Here is a 21,957-nt window from a genome sequence, read left to right as displayed (position 1 = left end):
CTCTCTCTGCCCCAAAAGGACTCCCCACAAACCCCTCTGTCTTCTTTGTTCATGCTCAGGGCAATGCTTTGGCAAATGCTGAATGAGGGAATGATCATATAGGGATCCTCACACCAAGGAAACATGTCACAGGGACTTTGCAGAGCATTACAAACCCTCTGAGGACTGTTGGTGCTCTGAGAAGTCATTTGATTGGGGGGGTCTTTCTTATTTATAATAACTTTATTCGATAAATCTAGTCCTCAACTTTCAGCATCAAGCAAAAAAATGTGTACAGACATTGCTATATTAACAATTCTGGGCTATTCTTGAGTGGAACCAGATTGAGATCAATTGGCAACCCAGATCAGTTTTAAACACACAACCCACCTTTTTGGGATCTTAAAGCAGGATACACCAAGTTGGTTTAAAAAGAAAGGTCAAGTCATACATACTTAACAGAGTCAGGTAACAAGACATAAGAAATCGGGCCATATTTTCACATGTACGAAATTTCTAGGCTTATACATTATAAAAGTTATTTGTAGCAAGAAAAACTATTAAACGCCACTATCAAGTGCTGAAAACCCTTGTGGTTTTAGCAGAAAAACTTGTCCCTCGTGTTGTACACTTGAGTTCATCAACCAGCCAGTGGTCTTAACTCCAAGCTCTAACAATGTGCTGGGGTGGTGGTGGGGGGAGTGTCTTGATCCTCTCTTCTCTGCCTCCTTGCCAGGTTTCTCAAGTGAAGTGGTATGTAGCCAAAGCACCTAATACTGGGTCTCACTTAGGATGGGGGGGGGGGGGACTCTAAGTTGGCCTAGCAGTTAAGGAGGAACAGGTGACCTCATCCATGAATAATGGGGCTGGCAGACGGGATAGATGGGGTTGGGTCCCTCTGGGACCCCCTTAGTGTTTGGGCTTCTCTGTCCCAGAGCAAAGTCAGCTAAGGCCAAATGAGTGGGCCGGGAGGGGGGCAGGGGAAAGGGGAGCAGCTCAACGACCGTTCAACCACCCTTGCAGAATGACTGGTAGAGCTAACCCCCCACCCCAATGACAGCACAATGCGTGGAGGTTGCCATGGTACCGTGGGCCCCGGCACCTCCTAATTTCTCCCTGCAGAGCTCTAGGATGCGGATGTGAGAGAGAGAGAGAGAGAGAAAGAGACAGGCGAAGGCAGATGGAGACGGGGATCAGCCGTAGTCCCAAACCCATGGGCACGGCTCAGGGGGACCCTGGGGAAGTGACCCCCCTGCCGGGCCAGGAGGCCACCACGGGGGTGGTGGACGCGAGCGCGAGCACCCCGCTGAAGACGATGACGACGATGGCCACGACGAAGCCCAGGAAGGTGCGCAAGATCAAGGCGCTCATCATCGACCTGGGCACGCAATACTGCAAGTGCGGCTACGCGGGCGAGCCCCGGCCCACCTACTTCATCTCGTCCACCGTGGGCAAGCGCTTCGGCGGCGGCAGCGAGGGGGGCGCGGCCGACGCGGGCGACACCCGGCGGGACACCCTGGTGGGCCACGAGCTGCTGCTGCACCCCGAAACGCCCCCCAAGCTGGTGAACCCGCTGCAGCACGGCGCCGTGGTGGACTGGGAATGCGCGCAGAGCATCTGCGACTACGTCTTCCACACGGCCATGAAGATCGCGCCCGAGGAGCACGCCGTGCTGGTGTCCGACCCGCCGCTCGGCCCCAAAGGCAACCGGGAGAAGTACGCCGAGCTGCTGTTCGAGACCTTCGGCGTGCCGGCCATGCACATCGCCTGCCAGTCCCTCCTGTCCATCTACTCGTACGGCAAGACGTCGGGGCTGGTGGTGGAGAGCGGCCACGGCGTGTCGCACGTCGTGCCCATCTCCGAGGGCGACGTGCTGCCCGGCCTGACGGTGCGCGCCGACTACGCGGGCGGCGACCTCACCCGCTACCTGCTGCGGCTGCTCAACCAGGCGGGCCACGCCTTCGGCGACGACCACCTGCACATCATGGAGCACATCAAGAAGAAGTGCTGCTACGCCGCCCTGCAGCCCGACGACGAGGCCTGCCTGGGCCTGGACGACCTGCGCGTCGACTACGAGCTCCCCGACGGCAAGCTCATCACCATCGGCCAGGAGCGCTTCCAGTGCGCCGAGATGCTCTTCCAGCCCTCGCTGGCGGGCTGCAGCGAGCCCGGCCTGCACGCGCTCACCACCGCCTGTCTGGATAAGTGCCAGGAGGCGGGCTTCAGGGAGGAGATGGCCGCCAACGTCTTGCTCTGCGGCGGCTGCACCATGCTCGACGGCTTCCCCGAGCGCTTCCAGAAGGAGCTGAGCCTCCTGTGTCCCGGAGACAGGCCCTCCGTGTCGGCCGCCCCCGAGAGGAAGACATCCGTGTGGACCGGAGGCTCCATCCTGGCCTCCCTGCAGGCCTTCCAGCAGCTCTGGGTCAGCAAGGAGGAGTTCGTGGAGCGGGGGAGTGCGGCCATCTACAGCAAGTGCTGAGGGCCAGCTACCGCGGGTTGGCCCCTAGATGCATTTACAGAGCTCCCCAGTATCAATATAAAGCTTTAACTAGACAACTGTGCTCTGGTTGCTGCCTTACTTGAGGGCATTTCGTCAGTGAGGGCGGGAATGGGCTGTGGAGAGGGGCACAGGCTGAGGAAATATGGAGCCTCTTGGTTCTTCTGGATCCCTAAAAATGGAGACAAGGTGAGGAGATGGTAGAGTCACCCACCCATTACACGGACCCTCTTTTTTCAGGTTGCTAAAGTTTCAACCCTTCTGGATGTTTCCATACAGACCACCTTCAATATAACTAGATTAGCTACCTAAAGTTTGGCTTGTTGCAACCCGTGGGCTCTTACCCCCCTCCCCCAACACACACACTGGTGGTTAGGGCTTATTCCTGACCCTGCCACAGGGATCACTCCTGGTGAGGCCCAGGGAACCATATGAGGATCAAACCTGGGTTGGCAGCATGCAAAAGTAAGCACCCTACTTGCTATACTCTCCAAGAGCTTTGGATTAATACGAATCCTAAAAAACATGATGAGAAATAAAAATGAAAGTTTTGGGTAGAGGGATATGATGTGCCGCAAGAAACACAAAAGTCATGAAAATGCCTGAAAAGCATAGGTCTTTCCCATCCCATCTTCAATACCTCATTTCCCACATTTTTCAATGAAGTTTAACATGAGTGGTGAGTGCAGCTAGAGAAATAACTACACGACAACTATCATAACAATGGTAGAGAGTGAGAGAAATAGAATGACTGTCTTGAAGACAGGCAGGGGATGGGGGAGGAGGGTGATGGGGGTCATTGGTGGTGGGAAGGTTGTGCTGGTGAGGGTGTTCTTTTTTTTATAACTGAAACCCAACTACAAACATGTTTATAATCATGGCGTTTAAATTATTATATTAAAAAAAGAGGCCTAGCCTGCATCTTCCTGGCCCTCTCCTAAAGCAGGAATCACAAAGAGATTCAATTAATGTTCCCCACTTAAGAGGAACCTAGGGTTGATGGTTCCATTTCTTCTCCTCATCCCTAGCACCAAAGTCTCCCCTCCCCATTCTTTATTTATTTTGGTTACACTGGGATGTGTTTACTCTAGCTCTGGGCTTAGAGGTCACTCCTGGCAAGGGAAAAAGTCCTACTCAATGTACTATTGTTCAGGCTCCAAGCCCCTCATTTCTATATGCACAAAGTTTGAAGCCCTGCACTGACTAGACCATCCCTCAAGGAGAATGAACATGTGACTCGGATTTACCTAACCAGAGTGAGCCATCTAGCTGTCTGGCCACTGTGATTGGTGGAGAGTGAGCATATGCCTTGGGTGGGTAGGTGGGGACCTCCCTCATTGTAAAACACTGTCACTCACACCTTTCTTCTGTGTGGGTCAGAGGTTGAGCTCAGCCAGGACAACTGTGACAACATTTGTCACCAAGAGGCAAGGTGGACCAGCTTCAAGTGGACCCACCAGGGAGCATTGGGACTATGGAAAGTTGGCTCCCTGTGACAAGTGATGGAAACCATCATTCGGTGGAAACCATGTCCGGAAGACTCTCTATAATCACAATCTCGCCTTTCAGTGAGTTGTGATGCTTGTCCAGCTTCACTCCCCAGGTAGAGTATATTACTTGACACCTGTGGCGAATATGGTGTCGGTTCCAACCTTCTTAATCAAGATTTTTCTGTGTAGCAAATCAGTGTAAGTGGAGAGGTTGTTTATAATAGACATAGTAAGAGCTACACTGCACTTGTTTTCAGAACAGCAAACCTAGCATGCATTTTTTTGGGGGGGGGGGAGGGCACACCCAGCAGCACTCAGGGATTACTCTTGGCTCTGGGCTCAGAAATAGCTCCTGGCAGCTTTGGGGGGACCATCAGGGATGCGGGGAATAGAATCCTGATCTGCCCTGGGTGGGTCGCGTGCAAGGCATGCGCCCTACTGCTGTGCTATCTCTCCAGCCCCATGATTTGTGGTTTTGAAAATGCCTCTTGATCCTTATCTTCTATCCTTCTGCAAGCGATGAATCTCTTTTTCTGGTCAAAAAAGGCACACAAAATGTTGCTTTTAAAGTAGTGAACAAAAAGCATGCACACACATGTATAAAGGTTTCAATGCTCGTCTTTCACCAGAGAGATTGCCACAGACATAAATAAGCAAGTATTAGAGTGACATCATGTGGTAAAGTCCTGCTATTTCCACATAGCAAAGAGGCCTTTAGGGTTTACTCCCAATTTTCACTAAGAGTTATCTATGTAAGGGTGTTTTTTGGTAGATGATGGTGGGGGATAGTGGTGAGTGGGCAAGGGTTGAGTCAATAGCTCTGTGCTCAATGACTATACCTTTCTTCATTCTGAGGAGTGAGTGACCCTTGCATTATCCCAGTCTTATTTTCTGTCCTATTCTGAGGGCCCCTAAGATATTTATCAGAAATCAACATAAGGGCCCAGAGATGTTCACACAATTGTATCTAGACACCTCGAGAAGTAGCCCCTGAGTACAGAGATAGGAATATTCTTGAGTACTGCCAAGTGTGGCCTAATCCCTCTCCCAAAGTAAAATAAATCAGCATAATAGAAACTATTAATGATACTCTGGTGTAGGAGGTGGTGCTGGCTTTTATTTCTACTTTTTTTCTTTGAATGTAGTGTTAATTAAACAGTATGAATATGTGGCACTGGTCATCCTGGCACTAGCTTTAAATGACTTACTTATATGAAACACTTGCTAACTTTTCAAGAATTTTGCAAATGAGTTAGTTATTTAGCTGTGTCAATAGCTCAAAATGGTGGGTGAGATCGAAGTTTGGCAGTTCCACCCACCTAATACCAAACTTGTGTAAAGACAAGGGTGTGTAAGAGAAGTGGTGGGTGTTACAGATGTCTGGGATGGAGTAGAGAGATAGCACTGGTTTGAATTCCAAACACCATATACCCCTCCTCATTAGCCCCACTCTCCCTACTGGGAGAGGCCTCTGGGCATCCATCACTAGAGACGGTTTGAAAATAAAAAAGAAATTGGGGCTGGAGAGACAGCATGGAGGTAAGGCATTTGCCTTTCATGCAGAAGGACGGTAGTTCAAATCCCGGCATCACATATGGTCCTCTGAGCCTGCCGGGAGCAATTTCTGAGCATAGAGCCAGGAGTAGCCCCTGAGTGCTGCTGGGTGTGACCAAAAAAAAAAAAAAAAAAAAAAAACCAAAAACAAAAAAATAAAGAAAGAAAGAAAAAAAGAAAAGAAAAGAAGAAAAATATTGAGGGAACAAGTTGCAAAAGACAGACTTGCATGGAACTTGCCCTCAGACACAGAATCAGTAAATTGTGGGGGTGCTTTCAGGAATCTGCTGTCACAAAGGTCCCTGGAAGTTTTAATAGAGACCCCTTTCAACCATATAAAAGTGTCCTTTTAAGTACAAATCCAAAACTATTGGCTAATGCAGGCCAAGCCAGCGGTACTTTCCAAGAGTGGAAGCAGTCAGTATTTTTCTGAGCTTGACAACAGTTTAGCAACACCCTTTTCTTTACATAGAAACACTAAGAGGGAACAGTTTGGGAAAAACTTGTAAGAGTAGCTTGGCAAAGGAAATGAATCCTCAGCTCAGAGATTCATGTACATTTCAACTTAGGAGATGCCCATTCCACATTTTGGGGGTTCACCTACATCTCAGCTTGGGATGTGTAATTTTCTCTTGAGAAGCCTGCATTCTCTCTGAACATATTTTCCTACAAGAAAATCTAAAAAAAATTTGGTTAAGTTTTGTTGTTGTTGTTTTCAGACGGAAAATGGGCCCAGAGCTGAGCTGGCCAATGGAAGACTGAAGATGACTGTGAGTTTTTCTGTAATGTGTCTGTCCTCTTCTCTCTCCATATCAGTGGAATTTCTCATTCAGCTATGTGCATTGTGAAGATTTGCACTGTGCTATTCTCTAATCTTTTAAGAATAACCTATAGAGGGGTCAGGAAGGTGGCGCTAAAGGTAAGGTGTCTGCCTTGCAAGAGCTAGCGTAGGACGGACAGCAGTTCGATCCCCCGGCGTCCCATATGGTCCCCCCAAGCCAGGGACGATTTCTGAGCCCATGGCCAGGAGTAACCCCTGAGCATCAAATGGGTGTGGCCCAAAAACCAAAAAAAAAAAAAAAAAAAGAATAACCTATAGAGGAACAGACGTCTTCAGGTGCCAGTGACCTGGCAGGAGCTTATTCAGGGGAAATAATGCAATGGTGCTGCCTCTACAAAGGGCAGAATGAGTCACCTCTAGTCACAGCCAAGCCCAGTGTCTATCACTAAGTGGGAGGATAAAGTGGGGTCTGGGGAGACCCATACAACACAGCCAAATTCAATGACCAGTCAGGTTCTGGGGAGATCCCTGGCCTGAGCTTTAAAGCTACCCTCTGCATGCACTAACTTTTCCATGTTAAGGATCCCAAAGGCTAACTGTATCTCATTAACAGTATTATGGTATCAAAGAAGCCTCCTCTAGGTGGGACCCAATTTAGTGAATGACAGATTAACAGCTAGACTGAGCTAAATCTTGCTGAAAACTGAGTAGGGTAGGATCAAGGTGATGCCAGAGAATGATTATTTTTCATCAGAACATCCTCTATTTTAATAGAATACATGGTTTCCCAGTAGAAAAGCATTACCAGTTTTCCTGGTAGCTCATATTGGTCTTGCAACCAGAGCAATATGAATAGAATTGCTATGTGCAACCTTAGGACAATTTTTAATGTAAAAGAAGCCCGTTGTCTCAGAGCAGCTGTCTCTTCACTTTTTCCCTTGAACCATATATGAATGCTGAGGACCTAGTCTTGACCATGCAGGTAAGTCCTTGGGCATGGTGTAGAAATAGAATGGAAAGACTCTGGATTTTTGAATTGTCATATGGAGGAGAAAAACACATCACCCTGTGCTCAAGGTTTTAGTAGCAGAAAAAAAAACCCCTATTTTCTAAACTCCTATGTGTTGGGGATCTTTTGGATATAGAGGCTTATAATTTATTCCGATTTATATTAGGGAAAGGACAGTAGGAATTGGGTGTTTCTTTGAGAAAATTGGAAGAGTCCCATGCCAGAATAAATAGAAGTCTCATTCTTTTGGAAAATTACTTGATTGGGCACCTAGTTTTTCAGATTAGTTCCTTATATACAGCATATGCATAAATATATTTAATAGATGAGTCTTGCCAGAGTGATAATTGAACACTTGCAATGTGGAAGGTACCACTGAAGAACTAAAATTAGAATTTTATTTAATTTTAGTTTCTGGAATATTCCTAACAGTCTACAATGTTGCAAGTTTCTCTATATTAATTAGTCATGTTTTGGAAGGAGGATGGATTGAATGAGTGGTGGTTGAATGAGCTAATCTAGAATATTCCAACACTGATAATAATCTTTACAAATCACTGTGGTGAGGAAGACTTAAGGTTTATTGGCCCATCAGTATAATGAGGACAGTTACTTCAGAGGACGATGTGATGGTAAAATAGCAAGGAAAAAAACTAGTGTTCTTAATAACTTGAAAGGATTATAAACGATCTCACACTATTGATGAATTTTCTTTTTTTAATTGTTTTATTTAAACAACTTTATTACATATATGATTGTGTTTGGGTTTCAGTCATGTAAAGAACACCACCCATCACCAGTGCAACATTCCCATCACCAATGTCCCAAATCTCCCTCCTCTCCACCCAACCCCCGCCTGTACTCTAGACAGGCTTTCTATTTCCCTTGTACATTCTCATTATTAGGATAGTTCAAAATGTAGTTATTTCTCTAACTAAACTCATCCCTATTTGTAGTGAGCTTCCTGAGGTGAGCTGTAACTTCCAGCTCTTTTCTCTTTTGTGTCTGAAAGTTATTATTGCAAGAATGTCTTTCATTTTTCTTAAAACCCATAGATGAGTGAGACCATTCTGTGTCTTTCTCTCTCTCTGACTTATTTCATTCAGCATAATAGATTCCATGTACATCCATGTATAGGAAAATTTCATGACTTCATCTCTCCTGACAGCTGCATAATATTCCATTGTGTATATATACCACAGTTTCTTTAGCCATTCATCTATTGAAGGGTATCTTGGCTGTTTCCAGAGTCTTGCTATGGTAAATAGTGCTGCAATGAATATAGGTGTAAGGAAGGGATTTTTGTATTGTATTTTTTGTGTTCCTAGGGTATATTCCTAGGAGTGGTATAGCTGGATCGTATGGGAGCTCGATTTCCAGTTTTTGGAGGAATCTCCATATTGCTTTCCATAAAGGTTGAACTAGATGGCATTCCCACCAGCAGTGGATAAGAGTTCCTTTCTCTCCACATCCCCACCAACACTGAGTGTTCTCATTCTTTGTGATGTGTGCCAATCTCTGGGGTGTGAGGTGGTACCTCATAGTTGTTTTGAAGAAATACAAATGGCCAAAAGACACATGAAAAAATGCTCCACATCACTAATCATCAGAGAGATGCAAATAAAAACAATTGATGAATTTTCTAATTTTACTTCTACCTGGTCAATTTTTGTTTACTATATTTCAGATTCATTTACAAATTGAATACTACTAAAGAATCCTGTTAGCTTTTTGATGAAACAAAGTTTCAAAAATGAAAAATACTGGTGGCAAATACCTTAGGTAGGGTTCTTGCTGTGTACATGGACAACTAGGGTTCAATCCCCAAGATCCTATATTGTCCCCTGAACACTACCAGGAATCATTCCTGCCAGGCTTTTGGGACCTTCTAGGATGCCAAGAACTGAATCCAGATTGGCCTCTTGCAAGGCAAGTGCCCTACCTGCTGTATTATTGCTCCAGCCTCTAGTTGCCACCTTTAGCAAATGTACCCAATTTTTGTTCTCTTTAGACACAAAGTGAAAAGACATAAAACCCAGAACTTCCTAGCTAAATTCTTATGAGTATAAATTTTAGATGATTTTTTTCATTTTTAGGAAGCAGAATAAATTAATCATTAAAGTATCTTACACATTTTTGCAATAAGACTGTATATATGTATTTTGTTGCTTATAAAAGCAAAGTCAGTACTTACTGACCCATAAAAAATGAGAATTGTAGAGAAATCAACATTTTTTTTGTTTTTTTTGTTTGTTTTGGGTCACACCCAGCAATGCTCAGGGGTTACTTCTGGCTTCCTGCTCAGAAATCGCCTCTGGCAGTCTCAGGGGACCATATGGGACATAGGGATTCAAACCAATGACCTTCCGCATAAAAGGCAAACGGCTTACCTCCATGCTATCTCTCTGGCCCTGAGAAATTAATATTTTTTTGGTGATTTTTACCATTATCCTCAGTGAAGTTATGTAGGAAGACAGCACACAAGCTTATTTGTAGACAAACTCATAAGATTGATGGACTGTTTATCAAAGGTCAAATATTATTTGTATTTCAAATCCTTGACCTGGAGATTCTGTTGCCTCGGTTTGCTCACCTGAGAAATCAGTGGCCATTTGACTCACAGAATATGTGGAAGTTCATCCTCAATGCCAATTTCTCAAACCATAGGAGGCCCATAAAAGAAGAAGGTGGACTATAAATAGCAGGCAATAGTCTTAAGAGTCAAATTTCAGGGGTCAGGATATTGTCCAGTAGTAAATCGAGTGCTTTGCATGCATAAGACCTGGGTTTGATTCTTAACACTGCACAAAATGAAAAGAAAAAAACAAAAACAAAACCACAACATCTCCAGTTGCTCTGAACAGAATATTTTCGTTTGTTTTTGGTCCACACCTGGTTACTCGCAGGGGTTACTCCTAGCTATGCACTTGAGATTTCTGAGTTACTCCTGGCTTGGGGGACCATATGGTGGGATGCTGGGATTGAACCCAGGTTCATCCTGGGTCAGCCACATGCAAAGCAAACGCTCTACTGCTGTGCTGTCGCTCTGGCCCCCGAATGGGATTCTTGAGCAAGACTTAAATCAGCTTTATGGATTTGTTTAAGTGAGGGAATCTATCACATAGCAAATATGAGTGTGTAACATCAGGTGATGTTTGGGTGAAATGTTATAAGTTAGAGCGCACAATGTGTGTAGAGGTGCAGCAACGAGTCTGGATGGCAATGTGGACACGTGATCTCTGTTTCTTGGTGACTACAAATCAAAAGATGTGGAATCAAGGTGCCTGCTGTGATTCAAAGTGAATCTGTTTCTTCAGGCAAGAAGGGGATGTTTGCTTCTTACTTCTTTTTTGCTTCTTTGCTTCTTTTGAGTTCAAAAACAGCATTTCAAATTAGCTATGGATTTTGGAAAGAATTTTTCAGTGACAAAGTCATAGTTCTGCTACTAAGTCAGTAGGACACTTTACAGCTGCAGTGTTTTCTTGGGAAAGAAATCAATAGAATTTTCTGCTAACTTTGCAGCTGTTTCTATGTTCTGTATCTGTTTTCTCAGCCTGATAAATGACACGGTGGGTATTCATAAATTGGTTTTCTTGGGGAAGGCTAAACTTTCCTTTTGTTCCATGTAATCCGGTTTCTAGTTTCCCTATTTGTGGAACTTGTCAGAAAGAATCTATGATGGTAGTCTGAGGCCTTAACTGTGTGTCACCTAATCAGTATCTGTAAAATGCAATTATAGGCTGAGATTCTGGGGGTGAAGTTTCATCCCTCCAGCTTTGCGGATGAGGCCATAGCGAGGTGGAATTGAGTTTTGGGGGCGGGGTTACATTTGGGCTTTATATAGGATCACCTCTAGCTTCTTTGGAAAGTGGGATCCAGCCGAACTGGGGGTTTCTCCTTCAGGGGTGAACTGGAGAGGGAGCTTTCTGCAGCTTGGAGAGCCTTTCCATTTTTCCATTTGCCATGCCATGCCAGCTATTCTTTCATTGCAACCTGAGGGCATCTGGTTTGGAGCTGAAGGGCTCAGTTGTAGTACCCACCGACTGAGTGTAGGGCCCCCATTTCTCTCCAAACTTATAAGACCTGCTGACATTATAGTTACAGTCACACTGGCCTGGTCTGGTGATGCGCTGGCTACCCAGCTCCGGGCAAATTTCAAGAGTCAAAGTTTTCTTGCTCGGAACTGGACACTCCACATCCCCAGAGGTTGCTTTCGGGGTCAGGGATCGGGGCTGGTCCAGGGGTTCTGTTGCACCAAGCAGCATAGGGAAGCCAGTCTCTCTTTGTTCTCGCTCCAAACTGTGGAGGGTTGCCAGCATTACTCCTAGGGATGGGTGGCAACCAGGAAGTCCCCGTGCCCCTAAGGCCTGGAGGAATGGTTCATGGGTGTCTTTTCTGGAGCAGCCCAGCAATGCAGCTGAAGATACAGCCAAGGCCTCCGTGGAGAGGTAAAGGTAGGGCCCGGTTGCAGGGGTCTGTCATCCATATTGAGGCTATGGCACTGAGACTTCCAAGCTTGGATCTTCTCAACTCAGCTATTGAAACAACCCCAAAATTTGATGAAACAGGATGGGTCTCATGGTCTTGACTTGATGGTCAGCCCTGTATCAGGAATTCTAGCTTTAATCATCATTCGAGTTGGAAGGAAATAGCTGGAGGAAATAGACAACTTGGATGTTTTTTCTTTCTCCTGCTAAGTAGTACATATATTAGGACTTTAGATAAATTTTAAGATTAAGAGTTCAAAATATGGCACATGTGAGCACATGTCGGCCACATCTCCCCTCTTGAAGTGTGAAATTTCTTCTTTTCATGCTGGGTTGGGTAGCAGTTTAATCTTTCTCGTCATTTTACTTATTCAGAATACTGTAGTGTCAAGTACTATGCATATACTGTACTACTGTATACAGTGTACATGTACATATACATGTACTGTACACACTACATGCAGTTCCTCACGACCAATTCACTAACGACCAAGTCTTTGAAACGGAACTTGGTCGTTAAGCGAGGAGTATCTGTAGTTCATTAGATACTCCTCTCAGTCCTTAGGCTCATCCTGGTCATCCAAGCCCTCAGAACTCACCAAATTATGGTGATACTAGTTTCCTAACTACAATTTCCAGCTTTGCTTTCTTCATTTCTGTCTCTTCACTGCATTAAGAGCAGTATACTTGGAGCAAGTGTGAGCATTGTCTAAAGTCCTTTACTAATTTTTTGTGCCCTGCCCAATAAAACCTGTGCTTTTCAGTAAAACCCATGTTTTACTTCTCCATTAATAAACAATCACATGTTTTTGTGCTGCTTCCATGTGCTCCTTCCAAGTGCTATTATGTTTACACTTCCTGATAAACACCAGAGTTTTCACAACTTATTACACATTAGGGGCTATATGATATAAGACTTTCTTTCTTTCTCTTTCTCTCCTCTGTTCTCCCCTGCCCCAGAAAATTTATCCATTTCAAGTAAAATTATGGAATTTGTTGACAAAGTTGTTCACATTTCTTGATATTTTTAATGTCAGTAGGTTTGAGAACCTCTTTTCTTGATATTAGTCATTATATGTTGTGTTTATGACAAGGGGTTTGCTGAATATCTTCCCTCCAAATAATATGGTTTTATTGATTTTTCTTTATTAACTGGTTTTTTATTTTATGGATTTCTGCTCATTTAATTATTTTCTTCTCTTTTGAGTTTGCCTTATTAGTCTGATTTCTTTTTTCATTTTTTAATTTTGTATTGATTTACAGATGACTTTACTGTACCTAACTTCAAACCTCTACCTGTGCATAATTCCCACCCTAACTTCCACCATAAAAGTTTAATTAATGCCATTCACCACCAATTCACTACTCATTTATTTCTCTTTTCCTCTGGTAATCACCATCATTTTCACTAGATTAAAGAAGGGATAGGGATTGGTTTATTGCTTTTAACCAATTTATTTATTATAATGATTACTTTTAATTTTATTTTTTTGAATCAAGACAGTTTTTATTAAATGAAACTTTGAAAGATGTAGGGTGAGGGTAAAATAGATATATTCTAGAGAGACACTAGCTTAAAGGTTGAGCAAGCAAGCAAAGATATACATACAGACAAGCAAGTCAGATGTGTTCAAGGCGGAACATGGACTTGAGGAATATAGTCTAATTTGTATGAAACTGCCAAATACCAAATAATCAAAGCAATTTTTGTTTGGTTGATTGGTTTTATGACCACATCTGGCTGTGCTCAGGGCTTACTACTAGCTGTGCACTCAGGGATCACTCCTGGTGGGTTTGGGGAACTATTTTTTAGTGTGGGAATTGAACCTGATGTTAGAAGGGAATGGTAAGTTTAGAATTAACTGCTGCTGTTTCATTTCTGTAACCATACTTTGCTTTAGAGATAGGGACTGCCATGACAGACCTCAGATATGTGGCAGAGAGACTAGGCCAGAACAACCAGTTTTAGGAACTTCAAAGGCTTGTACCAGGACAGATAAATTAGCAACAACCAAGGGCCTTTGGGTGCCTAGTAGGTGTCCAAGCTTGTCCTTTACAACTTTATCCATTTGTGTGAGGGGAGAGAAAGAGAAGAAGTACATGTTCAAGAGAATATGGGCATCTCCAGAGTAAAAAAGCAAGCAAAGAGGCATAGTAAAATATGTGTTCAAAGGAGGACACAATCTGTTTTTTCAAGGGAGAGTTAATATATGGTTTTGGAGCTATAACTTGGCAGTACTCAGGGGCTACTTTTGACTCTATTCGTGACTGTTTCTCTGGGAGTGGTGTTCAGGAACCGTGTGTTGCTGGGAGTTGAACCTGGACCTCTATATGGAAACCATGTACTTAAGCCTACTGGGATATCTCACCAGCTCTATATTTTTTGATTATTTATTTACTTGTTTGTTTGTTTTTGGGTCACTCCCAGCAATACTAAGGGGATTCTCCTTAGTATTTAGAAATTTTGCACTTAGAAATTACAATGCTTGGGGGACAATATGTGGTGCCAGGGATCAAACCTACATTGGCTGTGTGCAAGGCAAGTGTCCCATTGCTCTGGCCCCTTAGTTCTGTTTTTGGAGAAGTATCCATACTATTTTTTGTTTGTTTGTTTTGTTTTGTTTTGTTTTGGGGCCACACCTGGTGACACTCAGGGGTTACTCCTGGCTATATGCTCAGAAATGGTCCTGGCTCGGGGGACCATATGGCATGCTGGGAATCAAACCCAGGTCTGTCCTGGGTCAACCGCCTGCAAGGCAAACACCCTACTGCTGTGCTATTGCTCCGGTACCTCCATACTATTTTAATAGAGGCAGAATGAATTTATATTATCACTATAGTGAATAAGAGTTCACTGTTAGTGAGAATGTAAATAACTCAATATTTTTTTTTTTTTTGGTTTTTGGGCCACACCCAGCGGTGCTCAGGGGTTACTCCTGGCTGTCTGCTCAGAAATAGCTCCTGGCAGGCACGGGGAACCATATGAGACACTGGGATTCAAACCAACTACCTTAGGTCCTGGGTCAGCTGCTTGCAAGGCAAAAGCCGCTGTGCTATCTCTCCGGCCCCAATAATTTCTTTTTTAAAATTGTATTATTTTTTCCAATTCACACATAAAAATATTGATCATTGTAACAAAACTCAATAGAAGAATAGACCTGAGGAGTCTCCATTCATTTTTATTATTTTGATATATATTTGAAAGACTCTGCCCAATTTTTATTTATTTATTCATTCATGTTTTCTATTTTTTATAATATCTTTATTAATTTTTCTTATTTTTTCTTTTAACCACTCAGACAGCATCCTCTCCCTCTACCCTTTTCAGAGGAAAGAGAGAACGACATAATATCTTTATTTAAAAAGCACCATTATTACAAACTCATTTGTAGTTGGGTTTCAGTTATAAAAAAAAAGACATCTCCCATTCAACAGTGCAACCTTCCCCCCACCAGTGTCCCCACCCCATCTCCATTCTCCCCCATCTGCTGCTTGTTTTTGAGACAGGCAATCTATTTCTGTCACTCACTACCATTGTCATGAAAGTTGTGAGTGTAATTTTCTCTTACTGCATTCACCAGTCTATGTGGTAAGCTTCATATTATGGGCTGGTCCGTCCAGCCTTCATCTCTGTTGTCTCTGGGTATTATTACAATAATGTCTTTTATTTTTCTTAAATCCCATTGATGAATTAGACTATTCTTTAAAAAAACAGTTATTTATTTAAGCACCATGATTACAAGCAGGTTTGTAGTTCAGTCATAAACAGAATACCCCCCTTCACCAGTGCAACATTCCCACCACCAATGCCCCCTACCCTCTCTGTATTAGGCATTCTACTTCTCTCATTCTTTATCATTGTCATGCTAGTTGTTAGTGTTGGGACACACTTGGTGACACCTTCCTTAGCTCTTTCTTTTTTAAATCTCCATTCTATTTTTGTAGAGGAAGAACCAGTTTACATTATCACTATAGCGAATAAGAGTTCACTGTTAGTGAGAATGTGAACAACTCAATAATTTATTTTTGAAAAATTTATTTTAAATAAAAGCATTACTTTATTACTGTGAATTAACACTGTGAGATGAACAGTTACAAAGTAGTCCATGATTGAGTTTCAGTCATATAATGTCCACACCCTTTACCAGTGCACCAATGTCCCACCCCACCACCAATGTCCCCATATCCTTCCTGCCATCCTCCTGCCCTCTCTTCTTCCTCCCTCTATAGCAGACATTTCTCTCTCTGTCTCTGTCTCTCTCTTCCTCTCTGCCTCTCTCTGTCTCTGTCTCTTTGTCTCTGTCTCTGTCTCTTTGTCTCTCTCCCTCCCCCCCCTCGCTCTCCCTCCCTCCCCCTATTGCAAAACCTCCAATATTTGGATCTTGACCTTCTTGCATACAGAACTGGGAGACAGTTCTATCACTTTGGCTAATTTGTGGTCCTTGTTACTGAAGCTTTAGCAAGCTGTAAAGGGTCCTTTACAAACAGAGAAGGAAGGCAGCAGAAAAGCAGAAAGATTCAGTGTGGATAAAACTTGACCAGGAGCTCCGGGAAAAGAAGAAGCTCCCAGAATGCATCTTACTAGAAGTGAGAGAAAGCATGAGATGGTCTCCCAGAGAATCTACAGAAAGGAATGCAGCTCTGTCAGCTCTTTAATTTGGGCCTTTGAGAAGACCTATAACTGACAAACCTATAAAATAAGAAATGCCAAAGCTCTTAGCCAGGAGAGATTCATTTGTTATAGCAGTCATGGGAACCTTAGACTGTGAGCCAATTTAGTTTCTCAAAGGTATGCAATCTGATTTCTTTAGGTTTATATTCTCGGTTTCTGTTTCTTGTTTTATCTCCGTAGAATAACTGAATAATTTCTGCTTAGATTTTTCTTATACTTTATCTGTACTTATTAGTGTTTGTTCCACTGATTTCCTCATATTAGTGAGCATCATTAGGAAGTATAGAAAATTGTGATGTACTTGGAAGGACTCTGGATTTTTGAATTCATCCATCAATTTTTTTTTTTGGTTTTTGGGCCACACCCATTTGACACTCAGGGGTTACTCCTGGCTATGTGCTCAGAAATCGCCCCTGGCTTGGGGGGACCATATGGGACGCCGGGGGATCGAACCGCGGTCGGTCCGTCCTACGCTAGCGCTTGTAAGGTAGACACCTTACCTCTAGCGCCACCTTCCCGGCCCCTCATCCATCAATTTTTGTTGTCATTTATTCATTGTGTCTCAGTCCATATGAGGGCTACATTGTTTCTCAGTTTACAAAATGTAGATGACCAACTCAGTGTGGAGGGTTTTCAGTTACAAATTATAGACAGTGCCTCAGATAACCATCAGGAATTTTCATCCTCAAAGACACTGTAGCAGATATAGTATCATTAGGGACATACTGTTAGGGACATCCAGGGGTTCACAACTTCTTGTGTCTGTGTTACCAAAGTCAAATGAGTAGGGGAAGTTGCTGGGAGTGGTAGCCATAAGTAGTACCCAATAGAAGCCCAAGCACTGAACAGATTTTGTAAGTACCTAGGCATTTTTAATTGTGAGCACCTAGCATGGACCTGGGTAGCATCCTATGGTCTGATATTGCTAGTGCTTTGGATGGCCTGTGGCACCAAATTTGTGTAACCATGGACTGCCACCACATGTTTAAAATCACAAATACTTCAGTGTACCCATGAATTACATTTGATAGGCCTGCATGATGACTACAGTTTTGATGAGACTACAATCTCAGGAGCAGGTACTCTTATAGATATATTGAGGGTGACTTTTTTTTAAAATAACATCTTTCTTTAAGCACCATGATTACAAATATGTTTGTAGTTAGGTTTCAGTTATAGAAAAGAATACTCCCCTTCACCAGTGCAACTTCCCACCACCAATGCCCCATCTTCCTCCTCCTCCACCCCTTGCCTGTATTCAAGACAGGCATTCTATTTCTCTCACTCATCACCATTGTCATGATAGTCGTTAGTGTAGTTATTTCTCTAACTGCACTCACCATTCTATATGGTAAGCTTCAGATCATGGGCCTGTCCTTCCAACCCACATCTCTATTGTATCTGGGTATTATTACAATAATGTCTTTAATTTTTCTTAATTCCACAGAGGAGTGAGACTATTCTGTGTCTATCTTACTCTAACTTAGCATAATAGATTCACTCAGCATAATAGTTTTCATGTCCATCCATGTATAGGAAAATTTCATGACTTCATTTTTCCTTATTACTGCATATTATTCCATTGTGTATATGTACCATGGCTTCTTTAGCCACTCATCTGTTGTCAGGCATCTGGGTTGTTTCCAGATTTTGGCTATTGAAAATAGTGTTGCAATGAATATAGGACTGCAGAAGGCATTTTTGTATTGTGTTTTTGTGTTCTTAGTGTATATCCCCAGGAGTGATGTAGCTGAATCATATGGGAGCTCAATTTTCTTTTTTTTTAAATTATCTTTATTTAAAACACCATGATTACAAATATGACTGTAGTTGTATGATTAAAGTCATGTAAAGAACACCCCCCTTCATCAGTGCAAGATTCCCACCACCAATTGCCCAGATCACCCTTCTCCCCACCCCACCCACACCCGTACTCGAGACAGGCTTTCCATTTCCCTCATTCATTCACATTGCTATGCTAGTTTTCAGTGTAGTTATTTCTCTAACTGCACTCATCACTCTATGTGGGAGCTCAATTCTCAGTTTTTTGAGGAATCTCCACATTGTTTTCCAGAAAGGCTGGGCTAGATGGCATTCCCACCAGTAATGAACGAGAGTTTCTTTTTCTCCACATCCCAGCCAGCACTGATTGTTCTTGTTTTTTTTTTTTTTTGTTTGTTTGTTTTTTGTGTGTGTGTGTGTGATGTGTGCTAGTCTCTGTAGCATGAGTTGGTACTTAAGGGTGACCTTCAAAGGCCTTAGGGACATCAGTGGAAAATAAATTACATTTAAGTGCTGTAGGTTCTAACTAGAGACATGAAGAAATGTAGGTAAACATAATCCTAGTGAAGACCCCAGGTATAATTAAGTCTAAGGCCAGATGCTAGTATCCTAAGTCTTCTAAGAGGCCAGTGGTGGCATGTGCTACTCTGCTCTCTACTGTCTTCTACCTGCTCTCTATATGAGGCCTCTGCGTGGCTGTCCAGAGTTTCTTCAGGGCCTGCACTTCACTCTGTTAATAATTTAGTTGAAAATGTGGGGAGGATTGTTCTGTACCTTTTTTACTCATCTGCTATCTTGCTATCTGGAATCAATTGCATCATCTTTGGAACTCCCAAACTTCGAAGGGCCTCTGGATAGTTTCCATGTTTTAGGTAAAAGAAACAACTTTTCATTTGCATGTAAAAAGCGACTCATTTTGATGACCTATCAGTGAGGGCCAAATAATTCTCCCCAAGCCATATGGCTGGTAAAGGACTTGTTTTCTGTTTACCTTACATTAGAATGAGAACCTGGTGGACTTATGTGAGCAACTGAGTGTAGAAATCATCTGGTTAATCACCTTCATGGTTGACACAGGAAGTGAGACATTGAGCAGAAGATTCACTCCAGGTTCCATATTAGGAGTTCTATCTCCTAATGTTGAAATATTTCAACCCAGATGTACAAGGCAGAAAATCAGAACAGGCAACAGAGGCTTATTTCAGCTAGAGGAAGTGACAATGGTAGAGGAAGTGTAGGGAGCGTAGTAGAAGGTGGTCCAAGGAGACAGAGAAGATGCCAACGCTGTTACCTCCTCTGCTCTTTGCAGCCCACTCTCTCCATTCTCTCATATTCCTGCAGACTGCTTTCTTCAGCGGCATCAAAGAAATCCAAAAAGGAAAACTAAACAATCCAAATAACAGGGTAGAGAAAATAAAAACCATTTCCTTGTAAATGTTACCATTCTGGTGCAAAACAAACATAGCTTGAATAATGAGGCTTTGGTTTGGATTTGTGATGCGAATGATGGGCATAAATATAGTCCTAAACCAACAAGTGGAGCCATCGTTTTTCTCTCTGGGAGGGCAAAATACTGAGGGCCCATGTACCTTACCCAGTACGGCTCTTTGAACAGTGGGCGAGTGGCCCTTTCAATAGTCATTAGTTTCAGGCCACAAAACAAATGAAATAATAAAAAAAAAAAATCAGGACAGCGAGACTTGAAACAGATTCTTGGAGATGAAAAACCTGGATCCTCAATGACTTCTCATAGCAGACATGTTGCAGAGGTTGGGTTTGAAACAGTCAGTGGGTTTTTATCTACTATCAGGACCCCAGTTTTCATACTGGCCTTCTAGAAACAATAAAAGGGTGCCTCTTGAGCAATTAATGCTGCATCTTGATGGAAACAGAATATTCTTTTTTGTTTTGTTTTGTTTTTGGGTCACACCCAGTGGCACCCAGGGGTTACTCCTAACTGTGCTCAGAAATCGCTCCTGGCAGACTTGGGGGATCATATGGGATGCCCCAGTTTGGCTGTGTGCAAGGCAAACACCCTACCTGCTGTGCTATTGCTCCAGCCCTGGGGAATAGAATATTCTTACAGGCCACAAGTGTCCTTGGGAAAATTTCCCTCTCAAAAATGTTTTACTATCTCCCTGTCCTGTCCTTGAAGACCAGGTTGCCTTATACAAAGGTAAATTCCTCAGTGACCCTGCCTCAGTTGCATTTGTGAATCTGTATGGGCTGGGGCTGGGGTTCACATATCAAATCTGCTGGCCCTGGAGAGGCCTGCTCAGTTATTTTGTAGTCATTATAGTTGCCCTTTTGAAGATCTTGATCTGTTGTGTTGAATTTTATCAATTTGTTTTAGATTTTTGGTGGCCACATATGCTGGTACTCTGAGAACTATATGTAGTTCAGGGATTAGAAGCATTATTGGGGCTGCAGCGGTGTGTACAGCAGGTACTACCTTCTGGATTCTCACTCTGGCCCCTTTGTTTTAATATTTTTAAGTCCCAAAGTGGCAAATACTGAGCAGTTTACAAAGTATTATCTAGATATTTGTTTTTTTCACCTGAACTCTAGAGTTGCCTAAATCTTTGGTTGAACACACAGAGTGTGTGGGGAATTTTTCATGTTATGAACATGAACTAACAAATGACCTACCGCAGAAGTTTCCACATTGGGCCCAGAACGATATTAGGCACCATAGATGTTTGTTTTTATCTGGATCAATGAGGTTCAACGATGTACAGTTTGAGTTAGATCTTTCAGCAATAAAGGCAGTTCTGTGGGTAGATATATTTCAAGTCAAGTCCCTTTTCCTGGATTCACTTCAACACTCTGGAAGAGTTTTCTCCCAATACTGCAAAGAGGCTTCCTCTGGAATAAGGCCTCAGTGGACATGAACAGAACTTCCAATGGGAAACTGACTATGGTCAGCCTCATGCACATGGCAACTGGGAGAAAGAGGACTTTGAGCTTGATTATGTTGTTGGAGACACCCCACTACAGTAAAAAGAGTGTGCATTGAATTTAGATTTGCTCTTTGCTAATTGCTACTTAGTTTTGTAAGAGAATCTGGTCGTTAGCTCCTCATGCTATCTATATCACTTAAAAGCAAAATAGAGGTGCTTGCTGCAGAGCTGGTTGGAAGAGGGATGTTGTTCTTATGTCTGGGGACTTTAGAGCAGAATGTGCTGTGCAGGTCAGAGGCACTTAGCAATAGATCCAATTAGTGAATTTCTCACTCTGAAGAATTTTTTTGCAGATACCTACCTAGATCCCAGGTGTGTTTTCCCCACAACTGTCACTTTACCTCTCCTCTCCCCACTCATTCCTTTTTCACACATACAAATGCCCTGGAGCATTTCACCCATAGGAATTAATTCCCTGATGTAGTTTCTCCCTCTGCTGTGGGTACCAGCAGGTGCCAGCACAAGCTAAGCTTTCAGCAGAGCAGCTAGCTGCATGCTTCCAGCGCTCAGTGTGACTCAGGAAAACCCAGACTTCCTTTTCTTTCATACTGAGCAGATTTCTTGTTTTCACATAGCCCTTCCTCCAACTGTGAGCTAGGGAGAAAATGCTCAGCCTGGCCCTGTCACTGTCAACAAAGAAAAAAATACCTCCTGTTTTAAGAACTCTAGAAACAAAACAAGTCAACATCAGTGATTCCACCTGACCTGCATTTCCAAGCAGGTGCTTCACCCATTAGCTCACTTAG

The 21,957-nt window shown here is 43.1% G+C and overlaps 1 protein-coding gene and 1 pseudogene across 1 annotated transcript; one reads left to right on the top strand and one right to left on the bottom strand.

Annotated features, from left to right (window-relative positions):
• Positions 1–519: 519 nt before the first annotated feature.
• Positions 520–664, bottom strand: LOC126030219 (uncharacterized; annotated as a pseudogene).
• A 495-nt stretch (positions 665–1,159) lies between these two features.
• Positions 1,160–2,458, top strand: ACTL7B (actin like 7B). Its single transcript, XM_049784669.1, has one exon. The coding sequence runs from the start codon at positions 1,160–1,162 to the stop codon at positions 2,456–2,458; it is 1,299 nt and encodes a 432-aa protein (XP_049640626.1).
• The last annotated feature ends 19,499 nt before the right edge of the window (positions 2,459–21,957 follow it).

This window comes from Suncus etruscus, chromosome 1 (assembly GCF_024139225.1).
Source record: "Suncus etruscus isolate mSunEtr1 chromosome 1, mSunEtr1.pri.cur, whole genome shotgun sequence".
Taxonomy (NCBI): domain Eukaryota; kingdom Metazoa; phylum Chordata; class Mammalia; order Eulipotyphla; family Soricidae; genus Suncus; species Suncus etruscus.
The sequence above is the reverse complement of the archived record's forward strand: the minus strand, read 5'-3'. Positions and strand labels throughout refer to the sequence as shown.